This window comes from Canis aureus, chromosome 29 (genome assembly GCF_053574225.1).
Source record: "Canis aureus isolate CA01 chromosome 29, VMU_Caureus_v.1.0, whole genome shotgun sequence".
NCBI classification, from domain to species: Eukaryota; Metazoa; Chordata; class Mammalia; order Carnivora; family Canidae; genus Canis; species Canis aureus.
The window spans coordinates 30,601,214-30,620,107 of record NC_135639.1 but is presented as its reverse complement, the minus strand read 5'-3'; the positions used below and the strand labels follow the sequence as shown (position 1 = coordinate 30,620,107).

At 43.6% G+C, this 18,894-nt stretch overlaps 2 protein-coding genes across 4 annotated transcripts; one reads left to right on the top strand and one right to left on the bottom strand.

The window, feature by feature from the left end:
* Positions 1 to 169: 169 nt before the first annotated feature.
* PGAM1 (phosphoglycerate mutase 1) lies at positions 170 to 7,783 on the top strand. Its single transcript, XM_077878129.1, has 4 exons — positions 170 to 415; positions 4,335 to 4,609; positions 5,375 to 5,555; positions 6,659 to 7,783. The coding sequence occupies exons 1-4, from the start codon at positions 277 to 279 to the stop codon at positions 6,826 to 6,828; spliced, it is 765 nt and encodes a 254-aa protein (XP_077734255.1). The 5' UTR covers positions 170 to 276; the 3' UTR covers positions 6,829 to 7,783.
* EXOSC1 (exosome component 1) lies at positions 5,158 to 18,850 on the bottom strand. 3 transcript variants are annotated; one of them, XM_077878132.1, is made up of 8 exons: positions 18,722 to 18,850; positions 18,134 to 18,451; positions 16,314 to 16,388; positions 14,589 to 14,677; positions 12,818 to 12,858; positions 12,232 to 12,282; positions 12,018 to 12,102; positions 5,158 to 11,708 (listed from the first exon to the last, which is right to left on the bottom strand). In XM_077878132.1, exons 4-8 carry the CDS (start codon positions 14,632 to 14,634, stop codon positions 11,602 to 11,604), a joined length of 330 nt encoding a protein of 109 aa, XP_077734258.1. In that variant the 5' UTR covers positions 14,635 to 14,677; positions 16,314 to 16,388; positions 18,134 to 18,451; positions 18,722 to 18,850; the 3' UTR covers positions 5,158 to 11,601. The 3 variants fall into 3 exon arrangements, with proteins under 3 accessions (XP_077734258.1, XP_077734257.1, XP_077734256.1); XM_077878131.1 differs by lacking the exon at positions 18,134 to 18,451 and adding an exon at positions 18,499 to 18,614 and having other exon boundaries at positions 18,722 to 18,821; XM_077878130.1 differs by lacking the exon at positions 18,134 to 18,451 and adding an exon at positions 18,499 to 18,614 and having other exon boundaries at positions 12,825 to 12,858; positions 18,722 to 18,815.
* Positions 18,851 to 18,894: the final 44 nt, after the last annotated feature.

The window sequence follows — 18,894 nt, the reverse complement described above, 5'->3', positions numbered from 1 at the left end:
TCCGTGACCGCCGCGGCGGACGAGCGGCAGCCGGCCGAGGCCGCATGCGCCCTGGCGCCCTCGAGCGCGCCCCTCCCCCCGGCGGCCGCAGCTTGGTCCCCGGGCGCATGCGCACACCCGGCGGGCGGAGGGCGGCCCCGAGCGAGTGGAAAGATTTGGGCGAGCGAGTGCGCGGGAGCCGGGCGGCGCGGTGCGATCGCGCAGGCGCGGCGGGGCCGGGCAGGGACTCCGGAATCTCGGCTCGCCCCGGTCCGCATCGCACGCCGAGCCGCCGCCATGGCCGCGTACAAGCTGGTGCTGATCCGGCACGGCGAGAGCGCTTGGAACCTGGAGAACCGCTTCAGCGGCTGGTACGACGCCGACCTGAGCCCGGCGGGGCACGAGGAGGCGAAGCGCGGCGGGCAGGCGCTGCGAGGTGCGGAGCGGGCCGGGCTTGTGGGTGGGGGCTGCGGAGGCCCCGGCGGGGCGCCGCTCGGTGGCGGGCGCCGCTGGTGGGGGCCGCCGGGCTCGCCCCCGCGCCCGCCCCCGCGCCCTCCCGGAGCGGGGCGACCTTGGGTTTCAGCCCCCGGGCAATTTATTTTGCAGTTGACAAAATGGGCCCAGATTGCGGGGGGTGGGAGGGTCGACTTGCTCAAGGTCATCCGGTGGCGTGAGGGGCCGCGCCGGGAAGAGGACCGGGGGGCCGTCGCCCCGGAGGGCACAGCGTTCTCCACGACACCACCTCGGGAAATTCTTCCATTTTATAGTCTGAGGATGTAGTAACTCGGGGACAGGTTATTACATTCCGTTGGATGCCCGGTGTCTCCAGCAGCCCTAACCGAGCCTTTTCAAGAGGCGGCAGCGGACCACCCAGTGCTACAAGTTCTTTACAAACATTAACTCATTTAATCCTCATATCCTCATAATGATCTTATGAGGCAGCGGATCCTTGCGAAGCGTCAGACCACACGCTTTTCTCTGGCTGTGGGGGAGTAACACGGCGCCGGGGATTGGGGGGGGGCTACGGGCCTCAGAAATCCACGTACTTACGTAGGCCTTTGCTATTCAGCATCCCCCAAATCCTTTGTCCAAAATGCATCTACAAGTGTGATTGAGCGAATGAATGAATGAAGGAAGGATTTGAGTTGATCCTGTGCACGATTCCATAAAGTAGATTTTATCCCCCTCCTTTCTGTCCCTCTTTATGGTTGGCAACAGTGAGAATTGTTACAGATGACTCGTTCAAGGTCGTATCTTTTTATTCCTAGTCCATCCCGCTTGCTTCAGTTGTGGGTTGAGTAACAGGTAGAAGCTGGGCAAAGGTGGAAGTGGTGGCAGTGAGATAAACTCGCCTTACCCAGGCGTGCCTCGCTTTGCGGGGTAGCTCTCTGTGGTTCTGGAATGCTTTTTATAAGGAGGCATTCTCAACTGCCAGCAACTTGGAGAATTTCTCGGGTCTGAGGAGCTGCTTCCATTGTTGATTAGGGCAGATCCCGCCCTGCTGCCTTCTAACCTCTGGACATAGAAGCAGCCATTTAAAAGGGTCATTGATGCCTGATGTGGAAGAGGCATTTGACCTCATGTTACTCTAGCTTCTTGCCTTCACTGTAGATCCTTTAAAATGAAGCAAAGTTTTGGAAAGTATGGGAAATGTAATCCTGCTGGCTGTGTGCATGAGTGCTTTGGGATGGCCTGGTGTGACTTACATTAGGAGAGGCTGGGAAAGGGAAAGTGCTGGTGAAGGAGGCCATTTTCTCTCCTGTCTGGCAGGAAGAACTGTATGGGTCTGTGGTGGTTTGCTGAGGACTAGCCCAGGACAAAGATAGTTGCAGCTGTACCCTAAAACAGGGATGAAATGGTCAAACCTTAACAGAGCCTATTTCAGGTGTTTTAAGTTTAATTTTAGTAATCTCTACACCCACAGTGGGGCTCAGTCAGACCCTGAGATAAAGAATCACATGCTTTTGTGACTAAGCCAGCCCCCCTATTTTAAAGTAAATGTTGGTAGCATTAGTTAGAAAAATCTCATTTAAAATCTTAGTATCTAAAAAAAATAAAAATAAAAATAAAATAAAAATAAAATAAAATCTTAGTATCTGTTATGGACATCACAAATGATTTTATTAAAAAAGACTAAAAGCAGAAATATGAATGGTGAAGACCATTATGAATAATGTAAGAAACCTAAAGTAAATACATTAGATTCTTCAGAGCTTTTTTTTTTTTTTTTAAGATGTTATTTGAGAGAGATAGTGAGAGAAGCACATAAGTAGGGGCAGAGAGAGAGAGAGAGGGAGAGGGAGAAGCAGACTCCCCTGCTGAGCAGGGAGCCCAACTTGGGGCTTTACCCCCAAGGATAAAGGATTGTGCGCTAAGAGGAAGGCAGACGCCCAACTGATTGAGCCACCCAGGTGCCCCTCTTAAGTGCAAATCATAGTAGGGTTTATAAACTCTTGAATTGTTTCAGGAAGAAGCTAGTGAGAACTGCTTCCCCATGCCATCTTCTCTCTGGGGTAGGATGAGGTCCACACCACATTATAGACCCCACCCCTGGGAGTGTCCTAGCCTATGCTTTTATTTAATGGGCAAGTTAACAGAAGAGGCCTTCGAGTTCTCTAGTTAAGAGTCCCAAGGGGAACTAATTTTCTCCTTGGGGACCTATTTGTATATCCAGTGGGAGGACCTCCATTGCAAGTGGAAATAATTGCAATGAAATAGCCAGTAGCTTTTCAGCATGGGAGATGAGGCTTGCACTTTGGATGGTTGCTTCCCAGTGACTCAGCCTTTTATTGGGGAGGGAGCCATTTCTCCCCTGAGTTAGGGAGGAGATGGTAATAGAGTCTACTAGGATTTGTCTTGAGGCTCAGTGATAAGATTTGTCATCTTTTCCTCTGTGGTTACTGTAGTGATGGGTTTCCTGGTGATTAATTGTCCCTTCCCCCATCAGCATAGTTCTTATTGGTCTCATTCTCAGTTGAATGACTGGCAGGAGAATTCACGTCACGTTGCATTAATTACTGTTGGCAACCTCAATATGAGGCAATACCCAGGAAGGTTTGTGCCGAATTTCAAAGAGGGGCTTGTAGCCTCATGGAGGAAAACACTACATAAAGAAAGGGCCATCTCCGTATTAAAGTGGGAGGGGGAATAATCCGTCATGAAATATGAAAGACGAATTGTTGGTTGGGGCAACATAACTCTTGATTACCACCCCTTAGTAAATAACTACTGTGTATGGAGGATTCATTTATAAATGATTCAGTGCACAGCATTTGCTCTTTCTGCTCTTTATCCAGAGAGTGGTTTCTCCTAAACTTAGTCTGGCAGTTGACCTAAGTAGGTACAGGCTGGCACTTGACTATAGCAGAAAGAAACTGGATTAAGAGATTGTGGTGTGATCTCCACTCCATAGTGAAAATATAATTTCAGGCAACAAACTGATGTTTTAATCAGCATCCTCTAAGAGCTCTTGCTGTGTCCTGATTGTTGGGAATTTAAAACCTATTTCCCCTAGACAAGAAGTCAGGACTGAAATATATTAGTAATTATTGGTCAGAAGTGACTGTTTTAACTAAAATATAAACATCCAGATCCTTAGGGGTTAGGAAAGTATGGCAGGAGCTAGAAACGGAAGTTATGAATTGGATTTTTGGGGATCATACAGCCTGGGTTTTAATCTCTCATGTATAAGCTGTGACCTTAGATGATGTGCTTAACTCCTCTAGAATGGGTTGTAAGGACTGTTATAAAGACAAAACAGGGATCCCTGGGTGGCGCAGCGGTTTAGCGCCTGCCTTTGGCCCAGGGTGCGATCCTGGAGACCCGGGATCGAGTCCCACATCGGGCTCCCGGTGCATGGAGCCTGCTTCTCCCTCTGCCTATGTCTCTGCCTCTCTCTTTCTCTCTCTGTATGACTATCATAAATAAATAGAAAAAAAAAAAAAAAGACAAAACAGAATTGTCCGGTGTATTTACAGATTGTAAGCCCTCTGTAAATATTGGCTATTAAGAGATTCCAAGTTTTTAAGCATCCTTTTCTTGAAAGAAATGAAGCAGAAATAAGTTCTTAAAATGGGCTTAAGCTCACAGCATTCTGGGATTTAGGATAAGCAGCACAGATGGCACAGATTATTAGCTACTTGACAATATGTTTAGGTCTTGGGTTAGATAAGTTATTGTAAAACCCACTGGGAGGCATGTTGTCAACTAGAACATAAATCAACAAGTTTTACCTTCCATGAAGGTGCAGTAATCTTTCCTGCTAGAGTATACAGACTAGTTAAACGTATATGTGAGAAAATTCTGATTCCAGAGTGGACCTGATTAACTTATCACTTTGAACTTATGATTCCCAGATGCTGGCTATGAGTTTGATATCTGCTTCACCTCAGTGCAGAAGAGAGCAATTCGGACTCTCTGGACAGTGCTGGATGCCATTGACCAAATGTGGCTGCCAGTAGTGAGGACTTGGCGCCTCAATGAGCGGCACTATGGGGGTCTGACTGGCCTCAATAAAGCAGAAACTGCTGCCAAGCATGGTGAGGCCCAGGTAAAGATCTGGAGGCGTTCCTATGATGTTCCACCACCTCCAATGGAACCTGACCATCCCTTCTACAGCAACATCAGTAAGGTATGTATGGACAAAATGGGGGTTTGGTTCACTCCACCTAGGACGGTGGGTTAGAACCCTGGCCGTGCTCTTTGTTAGCTTTTTATTAGTATCTGCCTAGTCCCATTGAGCTTATAATAGTGTTAATTGTAATTCCTCTTTTCCAAGGAATGACCTTCACTTGTTAAAAGATTTAGTTGATAGTTCTTTATCTAAGAATATATCTCCTTTTTATATCTCCACTGACCTCCTTTATAAAATCCATCCATAGTTGTTGGGCTTTCCCCTAAGCCAAGTGCAAGATTAAGTGAATTGGGAAGAGCCTTGTGCTTTTTTTTTTTTTTTCTTTTCTTGTTTCTTTTGTTTTTTTTTTTTTGTGTTTTTTTTATTTTTTTTAATTTTTATTTATTTATGATAGTCACAGAGAGAGAGAGAGAGGCAGAGACACAGGCAGAGGGAGAAGCAGGCTCCATGCGCCGGGAGCCCGACGTGGGATTCGATCCCGGGTCTCCAGGATCGCGCCCTGGGCCAAAGGCAGGCGCCAAACCGCTGCGCCACCCAGGGATCCCTCTTAGTTTCTTTTGAATAATTAATCTTCCCAATAGTGGGTAATGGTGGTAGGAAGAGCAGCAAGATAGTAATTATCCCCTTTGCCAAATGCTCAGCTCCATTCTTTGTCCTTGTGAGAGACTTTCATCCATCACTTTGACCCCTCAGGGGATGAGGAGTGGGCAGGACAGATGTAACTGCTATTAATTGGTGAGTATGGATTTTTTTGTTGTTTAGGATCGCCGGTATGCAGACCTCACTGAAGATCAGCTACCCTCCTGTGAGAGTCTGAAGGATACCATTGCCAGAGCTCTGCCCTTTTGGAATGAAGAAATAGTTCCCCAGATCAAGGAGGGGAAGCGAGTACTGATTGCAGCCCATGGCAATAGCCTTCGGGGCATTGTCAAGCATCTGGAGGGTATGTACATTTTCCAGGGGAACCCTCAAGGAAGGATACAGCAAAATCGCTACTAATCAGGGACTTATTTCATGCAAAGGAGACCTTCAGGAAAAGGCTAGACATTGATAGCCTTGGAGGTAGTCTAGATTGACTCCTAGTCACTCTCTACCCATATTTCTTTTTCTTTTTTTTTTTTTTAGGATTTTATGTATTTATTCATAGAGACAGAGAGAGAGAGAGGCAGAGACACAGGCAGGGGGAGAAGCAGGCATCATACAGAGAGCCCGACGTGGGACTCGATCCAGGGTCTCCAGGATCACGCCCTGGGCTGCAAGCGGCGCTAAACCGCTGTGCCACCGGGGCTGCCCTCTACCCATATTTCCTCAAAGCATCATAGACCTGTTGGGTACTTGTTCTGATATGCAAAGCTTCAGGTCCTCCTTCAGACCTGATGCATAAGCTGTATCTGTTACCCACATAATTCACGTACACATTATAGTTTGAGATGCTTACCTTTAGGCTAGGACTGCCTGTTGAAACTACTGATAAAAAATCCTCCTTAATCACAACCTGGGGGGCAGCCTGGGTGGCTCAGTGGTTTAGCGCCACCTTCAGCCCAGGGCATGATCCTGGAGACCCGGGATTGAGTCCCAGGTCAGGTTCTCTGCATGGAGCCTGCTTTTCCCTCTGCCTGTGTCTCTGCCTCTCTGTGTCTCTCATGAACAAATAAATAAAATCTTAAAAAAAATCACAACCTGGTACAACTTCACACATGAATGTCAATTTGCACCTTAAATTGTTTCACCTGAAGGCCTAGAGGCACAGGTGTGCTGATTTTTTGGTAGGCTGGTTGGACTACTACATAGGACATTTGAAATGTGTATGGGCCTGCTTTGCTGTGGGTTTCCAAACCCCACTTTGGGAGAGAGATCTGTGGTATTTTTATATTGCTTTTCAGTGGCTGAGGAATAAGTATTGGAGGCATTCTTTGGGTGACTGATCTGTAATACAGATCATTACTGTTACTACAAATATCAGAAAGGTTGTCTTGTTTTAATTCCTGCAGGGGTGACATGGATTTGTGTCTTTCTTGGCTGGCTGATCATGGTGTGTATTTTCAGGTCTTTCCGAAGAGGCTATCATGGAGCTGAACCTGCCAACAGGTATTCCCATGGTCTATGAATTGGACAAGAACTTGAAGCCCATCAAGCCCATGCAGTTCCTGGGGGATGAAGAGACCGTGCGTAAAGCCATGGAAGCTGTGGCTGCCCAGGGCAAGGCCAAAAAGTAAAGGCGAGCAGGCAGATTGCTTTCCTGAGGATACCTTCCCTGCCCATCCCATTTCTCTGCACTTCTTCCCTGCACATGTCACACTGACCGCATCTGTAGGCATCTTAAGTTTTAGCTGCAGATGGGGACCAGTGGCTCCTAATTTTGTTTAGCCATTTTGTTTCTTGCACCCACTCCCTTCATATATTCTAGTCAAATGGCACTTCTGGGGCATGGGTCCTCAGTCCAAGCTGAGAGAAGACTCGTATCCAAGAGTAGAGAATTAGTAACTCTGGGGTTTTTGTTACTGCTTTATTACTAAGGACCTGCTTGAGTAGGGGATGGGGAGAAGCCCTGCTAGGTGTGACCAATGAGAAGCAAGAGAGCTTATGTGTATTCCCAGGAGCTAGTCCTGTACTATTCTGTAGTCAGGTGAGGGCAGTGTGTGGCGGGCTCTAGTCATTCCAGTGGAAGATGAATGTAACCTGCACGGTGATTAAAGCAGTTATTTCCCCTCTGACCCCAAAGAGCTGGCTCCAGAAGATTGGGATCAATCTGAATGTTTTATGTGTTGCATTTACTTTTACAAAAAAAAAAAAAAAGTATATATATATATACACATATATATATTAAAAATACAAAACAAAACCCCATCTGGGGTTTCTAGTGGCGGTTGAAATATTCCCACATGTGATCATCCAAAAATAAGCCATTCCTCACACCAACGTGGGATAAACTCCTTGACTTCCAAGGCCTAGGAGTTCATCCTGCTGTGTGTTTTAGAATCCCTCCCCTGCCTTAATGTTTTATGGCAGTGAAATGCCTCTTGATCATGTCCAAGTGTGTCTTTCAACTGTATCTATTTCTGATCATGTTCCAGTTGCTTGGCCCTGCCACTGGGGCCCAGTACTCATTGTGAGCATAACTGTACTAAATCTTTTTTCCAGATCAGTATAATAAAGGAGTGATGTGCAATATCTTCTGTGTGATATAGTGATACTTCTTATCTGAGGTCAGCTTGAACATTAAACTTGAAATGACTCTCATTACCAAGTGCTTGTATGACAGAATAAGAGCTTTAGGATAACCAATCACTTTATACAGCCTGGTCCCAAAATGGCATATCTTACTAGGTTTTCCACCTTAGGTTGGGGAGCTAAGGTGGAGGTGGGCAAGTCTGGGCTGAACTCTATTCCTATTGTCTCTATAGCTCTTGCTCAGTGATGCTCGTTTACTGACTACTCCATTTACTCCATTTTGAAACTCCATTATGCCTTTTGAGCAAAGTAACGGCTTATTTACCTTAAAAAGCAAATCTTTTTCTGTTAGAAAGTTGTATATACATACTTTTCATCTTCAGAAATTATACATAACTTAATAAAATGATTAAAAGGAGAATGATTATATATGTAATTGGGAAAAGACATGGCTCACATTTGTCTTTGAAAAGATCATGGGAACATGAGAGCTTACGAGGCAAGAGAAAGCTCATAATGCCTTTCTTTGTAGTAGGAGGAAGTAATGCCCTCTGTGAAGCTCATGAAGTTTCTCTGCTAGCCATTGGGTGAGGCACATTGTATCAACAGTCTCTCCACCACCTCTGAAAGGGCTGGTCTCCCCAATTTACAGAAGAAACAGGCTTAAAGAAATGGAGAAACTTGCCAAATATATGCGAAGTATTGGAACCCAGAGGAAAGATGTTCAACTAAAAGTCCTTTTTCTAAAATGTAAATACTTTTAATCATCTTGCCTCTCAAGTTTAGTTTAGTTTTTTTTTTTTTTTTTTTTAAGATTTTATTTATTTATTCATGAGAGACCCAGAGAGCAAGAGGTAGAGACACAAGCAGAGGGAGAAGCAGGCTCCACACAGGGAGCCCAATGTGGGACTTGATCCTGGGCTGAAGGCAGGCGCTAAACCGCTGAGCCACCCAGGCGTTCCTTGAGTTTAGTTTTTCACTTGATAATATACAGTAACCCTAGGATGAGCCTTAGTAATTTAAGTCTCCCAACAGTTGGTGGGATGTTAAGTTTACTTCACCTATACTGAATCTTGGACCAAAGGTTTGTAATTTTCTTTGATCAAGGCTCTTCACCCAAGTCAGACTGGATCAGCTTAGAATACTGTTACTCTGTGTCCTGATATCACTTGAGTTTATGGCAGTCTTCACTCATTGACTGGAACTCTTAAGGGCAGCAAAGTAACAAAGCTAGCATTATTTACCAATACCGCTAGAAGGCCAACAACCACTATCTCTTCAAGACTGCTTAGCTAGGGTAGTGCATCATAATTATCTGGGAGGGAAAAAAAACCTTCGTAGGTAATTTTGAAGTTCATCTAACAGACTGAGAATCACTATTCCAAGGCACAGAAACAATATCCTCCTTGTCTCTAGAACCAGTTGTAGATTAGCATGTATACTCACTAAACATCACTGGGCACAATTGTTCAGTCAGCTATGAGAACATTCAAAAATTTTTTTATTGTGCTTTTGCTATATTTTAGTCACAATACCAGGTACTGAAAATTCAAAGACAGAATCCTGCCCTAAAAGCTCAGGCAAGTAGGGGAGACAGGCATATAAATTTACTTGCAATACTAGTATCAATGGTTAATGGAGAAAATCTAACCTGCTCTGCAGTAGATCAGAAAGGGCTATTATCCACCTGTTTCAAATGCTCTTTATGACACTTTATTATAACTTTTATTTACGTATCACCTGTCTTTCCCCAGTAGAATGTAATCTCGACAAGGAAAGGGTTCTATCATGTTCACTGCTTTAACTCCTACTTCCTGGAAAAGTGGTGGGCATAGTAGTTGCTCAATGTATATTTATTGAATGAATGATGTCCCAACAAGCACTCATAATTAATGAGCCATTGTCAATTTGGAGAGCCTCTAATTGCATGCCCAAGGTTCTAGTCAATACTTGGAAAAAGGAGGCACCATGGTGCAAAAGAAAGAATTTGGGTTTTACAGTAAGACAAACCTAGGTTTGAATAATGCTATGCCGCTTGATGTCTATGTGACTTAGAGCAAGTTAGCTAATTTTTCTAAGCCTTAATTTACCTCTCTGTAAAAGACAGAAATGACCAGTACATTTCAGAGTTACTGGGAAGTTCAGAGATAGAGTAAGTTAAAATGGCTAACACTGTAGGGAGAATCAGGTGGTAGCATCTTTCTACAAGGCAACATGGGAAAAATATAACCAGAATTTAAAATGTACACATTCTTTGACCCGGCATTCCACTTCTAGGAATCTTTTGCCACAGAATCCTAGGCAGGCACAAGTATATACAGTATAGGAGTTTTCTCTGCAGCATTGTCTATCAAAGAAAATCTGTAAAGTTTAAAACATCTATCAGGGGACTGCTTAACATAATGCCTGGAATTTAACATACTTGATAGAAGGCAACCAGATCTATAATAACAACAGTAACATGTAACGATATTGGCATGTACTGTAACTTATGCATTTCTTCCTCACAATAACCCTAAGATCATACTATTCCAGACAAGGAAACAGACTTACAAGAAACAAAGTTAACTTGCACTACTATCAATGGCAACATCCTGATTGTTTAGGTATACTGTAATTTGCACAATGTCACCATTGGGAAAAAATGGGCAAAGTGTCTAAGGAATCTCTATTATTTCTTAAAACTGCATGGGGAGCTACAAGGATCCCAATCCTATTTTCTATTAAAAAAAAACAAAAACTAAAAAACCCAACCTAACCTATTCAAGGCTAGCAGCTAGAGGATATGAACCTAGGCAGGTACACTCCAGAGTTTACCTGTAACCACTGTCAATACACATAAAAGATACAGGCTCCTTGAAGAACATCTCAAGAACTGACATCTAGTTCTTTCCTTCCATTCCTTCTGCAGCTTCTCCATGCTTAACCCTCATCTCATCCCTTCCTCATCCTCATCCTCAATGAACACTTGTGTATTCATTCTTGCTTCTATACTTTGCTTCACTGTCTGCCTTGCATATCCTTCATTCCATTTATCTAAGTTCTTCGGTTCCTTTTGCTTCACATCACGGATCCTTCTTGGTCACCTCACATGATAGTGCTCTGTCCCTCTTTTCAATTCAGATTTAAACATTTCTTAGGGTACCCACTAAATCAGTAATACTATGTTCGTTCAACTAATTGCTTTCAAACTACTTGCATGTACCCTGAATCACCATGTGTTATGTAATTCTCACTAAATTGTAATCTGTTTAAATGAGATGTATATAAAGTGCTTCACCTAGTGCCTGGCACATAGAAAGTACTCAGTAAGTGGAAGTGCTTGAAAGTGAACATAAAAAGTATAAAAAAGATTGGAGATTAGGCTTTTCCAGAGAAAGCAAGCACTTGACATGTAAGTTAATGGGTGCAACCAGGCAAACCCCAGCTTTAAATGTCATGATGCTTTTTAGATTCCCTTCCCTACTCAAGACAACAGAAGCCATAAAATCCTTTTAGTAAAAACGTTTTCTTTGTCACAGCAAAAATACGTATCTGTGAGACTGTCAGAAGGATCGGGCTACTTCCAATATTATACAGTTTGTCTGCTGGCGCCTCCAAAAAAATTCATCACTCGAGAATGAAATCCACTGAAAGGTTCATAAGAAAAATGTTCCACCTACAGTATAAGTTGCTGGCAGATTTTTCTAAAGGTGGTTGTTAGCCAACCACAGGTGTTTGAATAAAGACAATGGCATCTTGATGTTGGGTTCATACATGTATGTACTCTTAGAAACGGCTTACCCCTCTCCATGGGGTAAAATGTAGGGTAAATCTTCTTAGGTCTGTAAGAATTCAGGCTGTACTCTGGCCACTTTCCGGAATTCTTTAGTGTGGGTCTTAGGGCACTGCATCTCACACCAGCTAATGGGAACCATCTGGACACCTGGAAGGGAAGAGCTAGTGTTGGAGCTGGGACCCCAAATGTTTACTAAGACCCTTCCCTTTTCAGCTGGTTATGACCTGAAGTTTCATCAAACTACCTAGTGAACCTCACCTCATACAGAAAAAGCCTTATGCAGTGAATTCCCCCCTTACAGTTATATAAGGAGAATCATTCTAATCTCAGTAGTAAGTGATTGACACTCATATTGCGCTCTAGATTTAAAACCAGGGTAACAAGAGAAAACAGTGAATTAATCCCAACTGTAGCTCCCAGGGAAAGAGAAGCATGTGGATGTATGGACCTACTCACCCGATTCACTGTGGGCCACCACCACCCCAAGTTCATTCTCAGCAGTGGTCAGGAGGTAGTTCGATTGTGCATCACCCAGAGAGATCTAGTCACACAATACTGGTGAAGGAAAACAATGGGTGATAAGTCTTCCCTCCCATAGCCACTTGAGTTATTTTCTACTTCTATTTCTTGTTTTGACAAAGGACCACAAGACTGCTGGAATAAAGGATACCACTTTGGCCAAGACAATGTCACCAGGGCGGAAACTCTTATAAATCTCAACCTGTAAAGAAAGAACAGGAATGTTAAGTGAAAGCTCTAAATCAAATCTACATGAAACTATTTGCCCCTCTGGTAGAACCAGTGTACTTTTTAACTCCACAGGGTGGAAGTCATCGTTAGTGAAGCCAATCAACAACTTTTATTGCTTTTACATCATATAAATGAAAGATTTTTATTTTTTATTTTTTTAAATGAAAAATTTTTAATTCAATAACCTGGTAACGGATCTTAGATAAAAGTTACTACAGTTGGCTCTGAAAGAATACAAAGTAAATCTGAGGGAATAGCAAAGAATAGACACCTGGCTTCAAAGGCAAGGAGTACAGTAGTCCCCTTCTGCTCAATAGAGCAAACAAAAAATCCTAAGGAAAGGAAAAGGACAGTGAGGTGAATTCCACACTTTCCAGTAGGAAACACCTTAAAATTCCTTGGACCTTTGGATCCACATTCCCACAGATGTTTGAAATTCCCTGGAGTAATTTAAAAGGATCGAGATTCCTAAAGTCATAAGGGGAAAAAAAAAAAATAGAACCAACCAACAACCTTGTCTTTTTCAGTAGCTCGGACATCTTCCTTGCTATAAAAAAGAATTAACAAAAGATTAATTATCTGTGAGAATTATCCTGCAGAATCATAGCAGACAGAGAGCTACAAGAATAGAGAGAACAAATCATAATTGGGACCCAAAGGCCACCCAGAAGTGGGGTGGAGAAGCATTCCAAGTCCTCCCCTGGAGGAGAAAACCACATTCCCATTCTTGGGTCACACAGAGCAGCAGTATCAATACCTTTGACTAGAGAAAAGCAGATCAGATTTGGCAGGAAAGAATAAGGAACTTTGCTGCCTTAGGAAAGCTTGAACAGAAGCACTACAGAACCAACATGGAATCCTAAGGGTGGAAAGGGCCTTAGAAGCTATATCTAGCTCACAAGAATTGTTGGTCTCTACTTTAAAAACCTACAGGAAAAAACAAACAAAACCCTACCATTCCACTCACCTTTTTAAAAATATATTTTATTTTTTTAAGATTTATTTATTTTACAGAGAGAGAGAAAGAGTGCATATGCCATGAGTGGGGGGGGGAGCGTGCACCCTATTTTACAGAGGGAGAGAATCTCAAGCAGACCCCTCACTGACTGCAGAGCCAGACACGAGGCTTGATCTGACGACAGCTTATGAGATCACGATCTGAGTTGAGATCACAAGTCGGTCGCTCAACCAACTGAGCCACTCAGGCACCTCTAAGATTCTATTTTTAAGTAATCTCTATGCCCAACATGGGGCCTGAACTCAAAACACCGAGATCAAGACTTACATGCTTTACTGACTGAGCCAGACAGGTGCCCCTCACCCACTAACCTTTTTTTTTTTTTTTTTTTAAGATTTTATTTATTTATTCATTCATAGAGACAGAGAGAGAGAGAGGCAGAGACTCAGTCAGAGGGAGAAGCAGGCTCCATGCAGAGACCCTGACGTGGGACTTGATCCAGGGTCTCCAGGATCACGCCCTGGGCTGCAGGCGGCGCTAAACCGCTGCGCCACCGGGGCTGCCCACCCACTAACCTTTTTACCTTTTTAAAGTCTTTCGGGGGATCCCTGGGTGGCGCAGCGGTTTGGTGCCTGCCTTTGGCCCAGGGCGCGATCCTGGAGACCCGGGATCAAATCCCACGTCAGGCTCCCGGTGCATGGAGCCTGCTTCTCCCTCTGCCTATGTCTCTGCCTCTCTCTCTCTCTGTGTGACTATCATAAATAAATAAAATAAAATAAAAAAAAAATAAAGTCTTTCAATCCTTAGATTTAAACTATATTAAATACAAAAAAGGAAGATATTTCTTAAGATGCCTTTAACTTTTTTTTTTTTTAAAGATTTTATTTATTCATGAGAGATACAGAAAGAGGCAGAGACATTGGCAGAGGGAGCAGCAGACTCCCTGCAGGGAGCCCGGTGCAGGACTCAATCCCAGGACCCCGGGATCACGACCCGAGCCAAAGGCAGACACTCAACCACTGAGCTACCCAGGTGCCCCTAATTTGTTCCATATGAACTTCCTGCAACACTAGTTTCCAGCTTAGCTCAATTCTTTTCATTTTATTTTAAAGCCCAATCTTGTCAATATTTTCCTTTTGTCCTAGCTCATACATTATAACATTTCCTTTGGACACTACCTGGACAGAATCAAAGAACAAAGAGGAGAGAGAGGCAGGTAGATATAGGAACTGTAATTGTTCCTAAAAATTTCAATCCCTGTTCTATTCTAATCTCATTCCAGGTGCTGATGCAAATGCAAAAACATGAATACTTCTTACCGGATAGTTCCTCGAAAAGAGTTCTTAAGTGGTGTGGACCCCACATATAGGATGTGCACTTTGGCAAAGCGTGAATTGATGCTAGAGACCTGTGGAACAGAAAAAAGATCAGCATTAGAGTAGTAGCAGTTGTCAGTTCAAGGAGGCAGCAAGAAAGGAATTACCAGTGTTTTAGTCCAAGCAATCCTACTAATTATAGAATTTAAGACAAGTTAACTCCTACTTAATTCTGCATAAATGATATATGTCAAATGGAATGAGAGTCTCTCCAGCCACCTAATAAAGTTACTGTGGGCATCCAATGAAATAATATGGAATATATCTTGAAAAATACAGAAGCCTAACAAATAAAAACAGGGCATTACCGTAAATCTAGACCTTTAACTGATCTTACCAAGAGCCCGGTACAGTGCACAGAAAAATTTTTTTAAAAGTTTATATTTCTTTTTTTTTTAATTTTTTATTTATTTATGACAGTCACACACAGAGAGAGAGAGAGAGAGAGAGAGAGAGAGGCAGAGACACAGGCAGAGGGAGAAGCAGGCTCCATGCACCGGGAGCCTGACGTGGGATTTGATCCTGGGGTCTCCAGGATCGCGCCCTGGGCCAAAGGCAGGCACCAAACCGCTGCACCACCCAGGGATCCCCAGTGGACAGAATTTAAGTGTACATTTCAGTTACTGTGTAATATTTGGATCACTGCCTCTTCAGTTATTTTAAGAATAACACATTGATTTTCTGCTGGAACAATTTATAAACAGCAACTAAGAACTCAAGTTTATTTAACTTAACATGGGGGTGGGCAGAGAGTAAGGATGTCTTGTAGTTACTGATCAGTATAGCATTAATTTGTATTTCCCCTGAAACACCCCAAATGATGAAATTTATTTTTAAAAAAGATTTTATTGGGATCCCTGGGTGGTGCAGCGGTTAAGCGCCTGCCTTTGGCCCAGGGCGCAATCCTGGAGACCCGGGATCGAATCCCACATCGGGCTCCCGGTGCATGGAGCCTGCTTCTCTCTCTGCCTCTCTCTCTCTCTGTGACTATCATAAATAAATAAAAATTTAAAAAAAAAATAAAAATAAATAAAAAAGATTTTATTTATTTATTTGAGAGAAAGAAAGAGACACAGCATGAGTGGAGAGAAGGGGCAGAGGGAGACAGAAAAGCAGACTCCCTGCTGAGCAGGGAGCCTGATGCAGGGCTGGATCCTAGGATCACCACCTGAGCCGAAGGCAGACATTTAACTGACTGGACCACCCAGGTGCCCTAAAAGATGAAATTTAATAGGTCTTTATAAGGTCTTTTGCTTCTCTCCAGACTAAAATAGCTTCTAAATGTTAAAAATAGGCTTCCTTATTATTATTACCCTTTGGCACCTGTTTCCCAAACTGCATACTCAGGGAATCAGCTCAGTGAAAGAGCTACGCATGCTTGAACTTGGCTGCCTTGATCACTATCCCAGAACTTTCTAGGCCGGCACAGTCCAGTAACACTGTGATGATTAAAATGTTCTGTGCTGGCCAACAAGGCAGCTGTCAACTATACGTGAGCACTTGGAATGTAGCTAGTGAGATGGAGGAAATGAACTTTCAATTTTAATTCATTTCAATTAAATGGCCACATATGGCTAGTGACTGCCACATAAGACAGAGCACTTCCACAATGATCATGATTTCACCATTGAACAGGTGTCCTAAGAAGGGAGGTTAAGACCTACTTACCTTACAGGTTACAATAGTCCCCACATCTGGTAGCAATTGAGATTCTGTTTCTCTCATCACAGAAATCACAGGAAGCTATAGACAGAACAATAAAATGTGAGATCCTGACTAAGCCTTCCATAAAGGTATCTGGCTTAAGAATAATGTAGGAATGCTTTGGTCCACAGCTGAGATCACAAGCACAGATGGACTACAGACTCATATGTGCCCAGGGCAGACAGTCTTAGAAATTTAAGGCAAATAGGAAGGTCAAGGGGCCATTTTTCAAAAGAAAGATGCTACCAGAAGACATAATCTAATCATTTCAGGACAGTTCTAACAAGTTTTCTTTTTGTGGTTTTCTTGGAATTTCTTGGTATATAATCAATTGTGGATAACTTGACTCTTCTCTTCAAAGTTCTACTACTTCCTTCTGATTTTCACTCTATTGTACTGGCTAGAATTTCCAAATAAATGTTATATAATAATGGCCATACTTTATTTTTTTCTATTTTAAGGGAATACTTGTAGCTTTCCCTTTGAGCATGGTATTGGCTATTGGTATAAAATATGTATTTTTTAAAGATTTATTTCAGAGAGAGAGAGAGAAAGCATGCGCAAGTGGGGAGAGGGAGGGAGAGAATCTCAAGCAGATTCCCCACTGAGGGGGGGAGGGGGCACTGACACCGGACTTAATCCCAGGACCCTGAGATCATGACCGGAGCTGATATCCGGAATCGGACGCTCAACCAACTGAGCCACCCAGGCACCCCAAGACATATTTTGAACCTCATCTTTTACTTGCCTCTTCCTTGTTTCCTATGCTTCAGTTTTCGGACCTTCATTCAGTTTCACTAACGCACTAAACATGTTCCCATCTCAGGATTTGTGTTCAACCTGTTCTTTCTCCCAGGACTGTGCTCTCCACTCAACTCTTTTTTTTTTTTTTTTTCCCCACTCAACTCTTATTTATCCTTTAGATTCAGGTTAAACATCACTTCTGTTGACTACAATGGGTTTGTCCTTTACATGTTCTCATGGTAACCTGTAATATTCTTTCAAAAACAGTCATGACTTTTGTAGCCATAAACCAATTTGAGCCTTTACTTGTTTGTAATTTATGTCTGTGTCCCTTGGTAGCAGGGATCATGTGTATTTGGCTCATTACCATATCTTTAGAGGTAAAGATTGTGCCTGGCACATGAAAATGCTCAATAGATATCTATTTCTATGAAACGAACAAACTTAGAACTGTTACAGTCTTAAAATTGATTAAAAAGTCTTTCATTTTACATCTGAGCAAAAACTAAAACCAGAGAGATCAAGTTTCTAACCTAAAGCAGAAACAAGGTCTAGTTAGCCAGTACCTAAATGTTCTAATTCTGAATTCTCTACTAATGCTCCCTGTCTTTAAGGGGGTCCTTCAAAGACTGTTTATCCGATCCTGGGCTAATCCTGGATCAGTGTTAAGCATTCAACAAACATTTATTGAGCATAGGCTGCTGTGCTCAGCACTAAAGGTATGGTGGCAAGGTTTGTTTTCGTGGAACTTAGAGTCTAATAAGGGAAGAGTCTAGGAGGAACAGGTAACCGAATGCTTAATTTTATGCAAAGAAGAGCACACAGAGGAAAGAAATTTAGTTCTTTGTGAGAGTTTAACAAAACGAAAAATAAAAGCTCACAAAACTCCTTTCCCTGACTAGTGGGTCTAGGAGGGCTACTCTGATAAAAGTGACACTAGAGAGGCTATCTGAAAAGTAGGTGGGAATTAAAGAGGCTAAGGAGGAGATGGGCGCGTGACAAACAGCGTGTTCATCGTTCTGTGGCAGAAGAGAGCTTACCCCACCAGCGACAAAGAAGCCTGTGTGACTAGACTGCAGAGTGGGGTGGGAATAGCGGAGCAAGATGAAACCAGAAAGGGAGGCGACATCCGGACAAGATTCAGCTCACTGCAGGCGGAACCCGCCTCTGCTCGTCCCCTAACTTCCTTCCCCGAATGTCAGCAACAGAATCAAGCGGGACCACATCTGGCCTGTGGTGGCGAGGTGCCCAGCAGTGGAGACCTCAGCTGGAAGAAACTCGGAGACCAGCTGTTCTGCTGAGGTCCTAAAGACGCGTCCGCAGTGCCCTTTCCTATCGACCGCGAAATCAAAAGCAGCCTAAAAGAAAAGCAGAGAAGGAGGAAATGGGAAGCAGCCCCCTTTACCGCGCCATTCTCGCTGCTCTTCGTCAGGCAGCCAGCAAGCGACGAAAAGATGTAGCCGTGGCGAGTATAAGTGCCGCTGCCCGGGCTGCCCTCCTCCAAGTTACACAGACGTTCGCCTGAAGAGAAACGCTGCATCAGTCATGGGTCTTCAGAGGGTGTCGGTCATGCAGCCTTCCTGCCTCCCTGTCCCATCCAGAATTCGCTTCGGTCCCCGCACACTTACCCGGGATGCAGTACCTCACGGGTGGCGCCATGACTGCCACTGGAGGGAAACGAAGTCGGCTTCTCATTGGCCAAAGTTCAGGAGCAGTTCTGCAGTAAGAAACGCGCCAATTGGTGCGAATTATCACGTGGTCTTCGGGAGCACCTCCTCCGTCAAACTTTATTTCCCAGGTT

What these genes read in the sequence shown, in the direction of transcription:
- PGAM1 (XM_077878129.1), top strand. Translation starts at nt 277, where the DNA reads ATGGCCGCGTACAAGCTGGTGCTGATCCGGCACGGCGAGAGCGCTTGG. An exon ending in CGGCGGGCAGGCGCTGCGAG is followed by an intron (nt 416 to 4,334) that starts GTGCGGAGCGGG and finishes TATGATTCCCAG; the next exon opens with ATGCTGGCTATGAGTTTGAT. An exon ending in CATTGTCAAGCATCTGGAGG is followed by an intron (nt 5,556 to 6,658) that starts GTATGTACATTT and finishes GTGTATTTTCAG; the next exon opens with GTCTTTCCGAAGAGGCTATC.
- EXOSC1 (XM_077878130.1), bottom strand. Translation starts at nt 18,788, where the DNA reads ATGAGAAGCCGACTTCGTTTCCCTCCAGTGGCAGTCATGGCGCCACCC. An exon ending in CGTGAGGTACTGCATCCCGG is followed by an intron (nt 18,615 to 18,721) that starts GTAAGTGTGCGG and finishes GTTTCTCTTCAG; the next exon opens with GCGAACGTCTGTGTAACTTG. An exon ending in ACATTGTCTTGGCCAAAGTG is followed by an intron (nt 12,103 to 12,231) that starts GTATCCTTTATT and finishes TTGTGTGACTAG; the next exon opens with ATCTCTCTGGGTGATGCACA.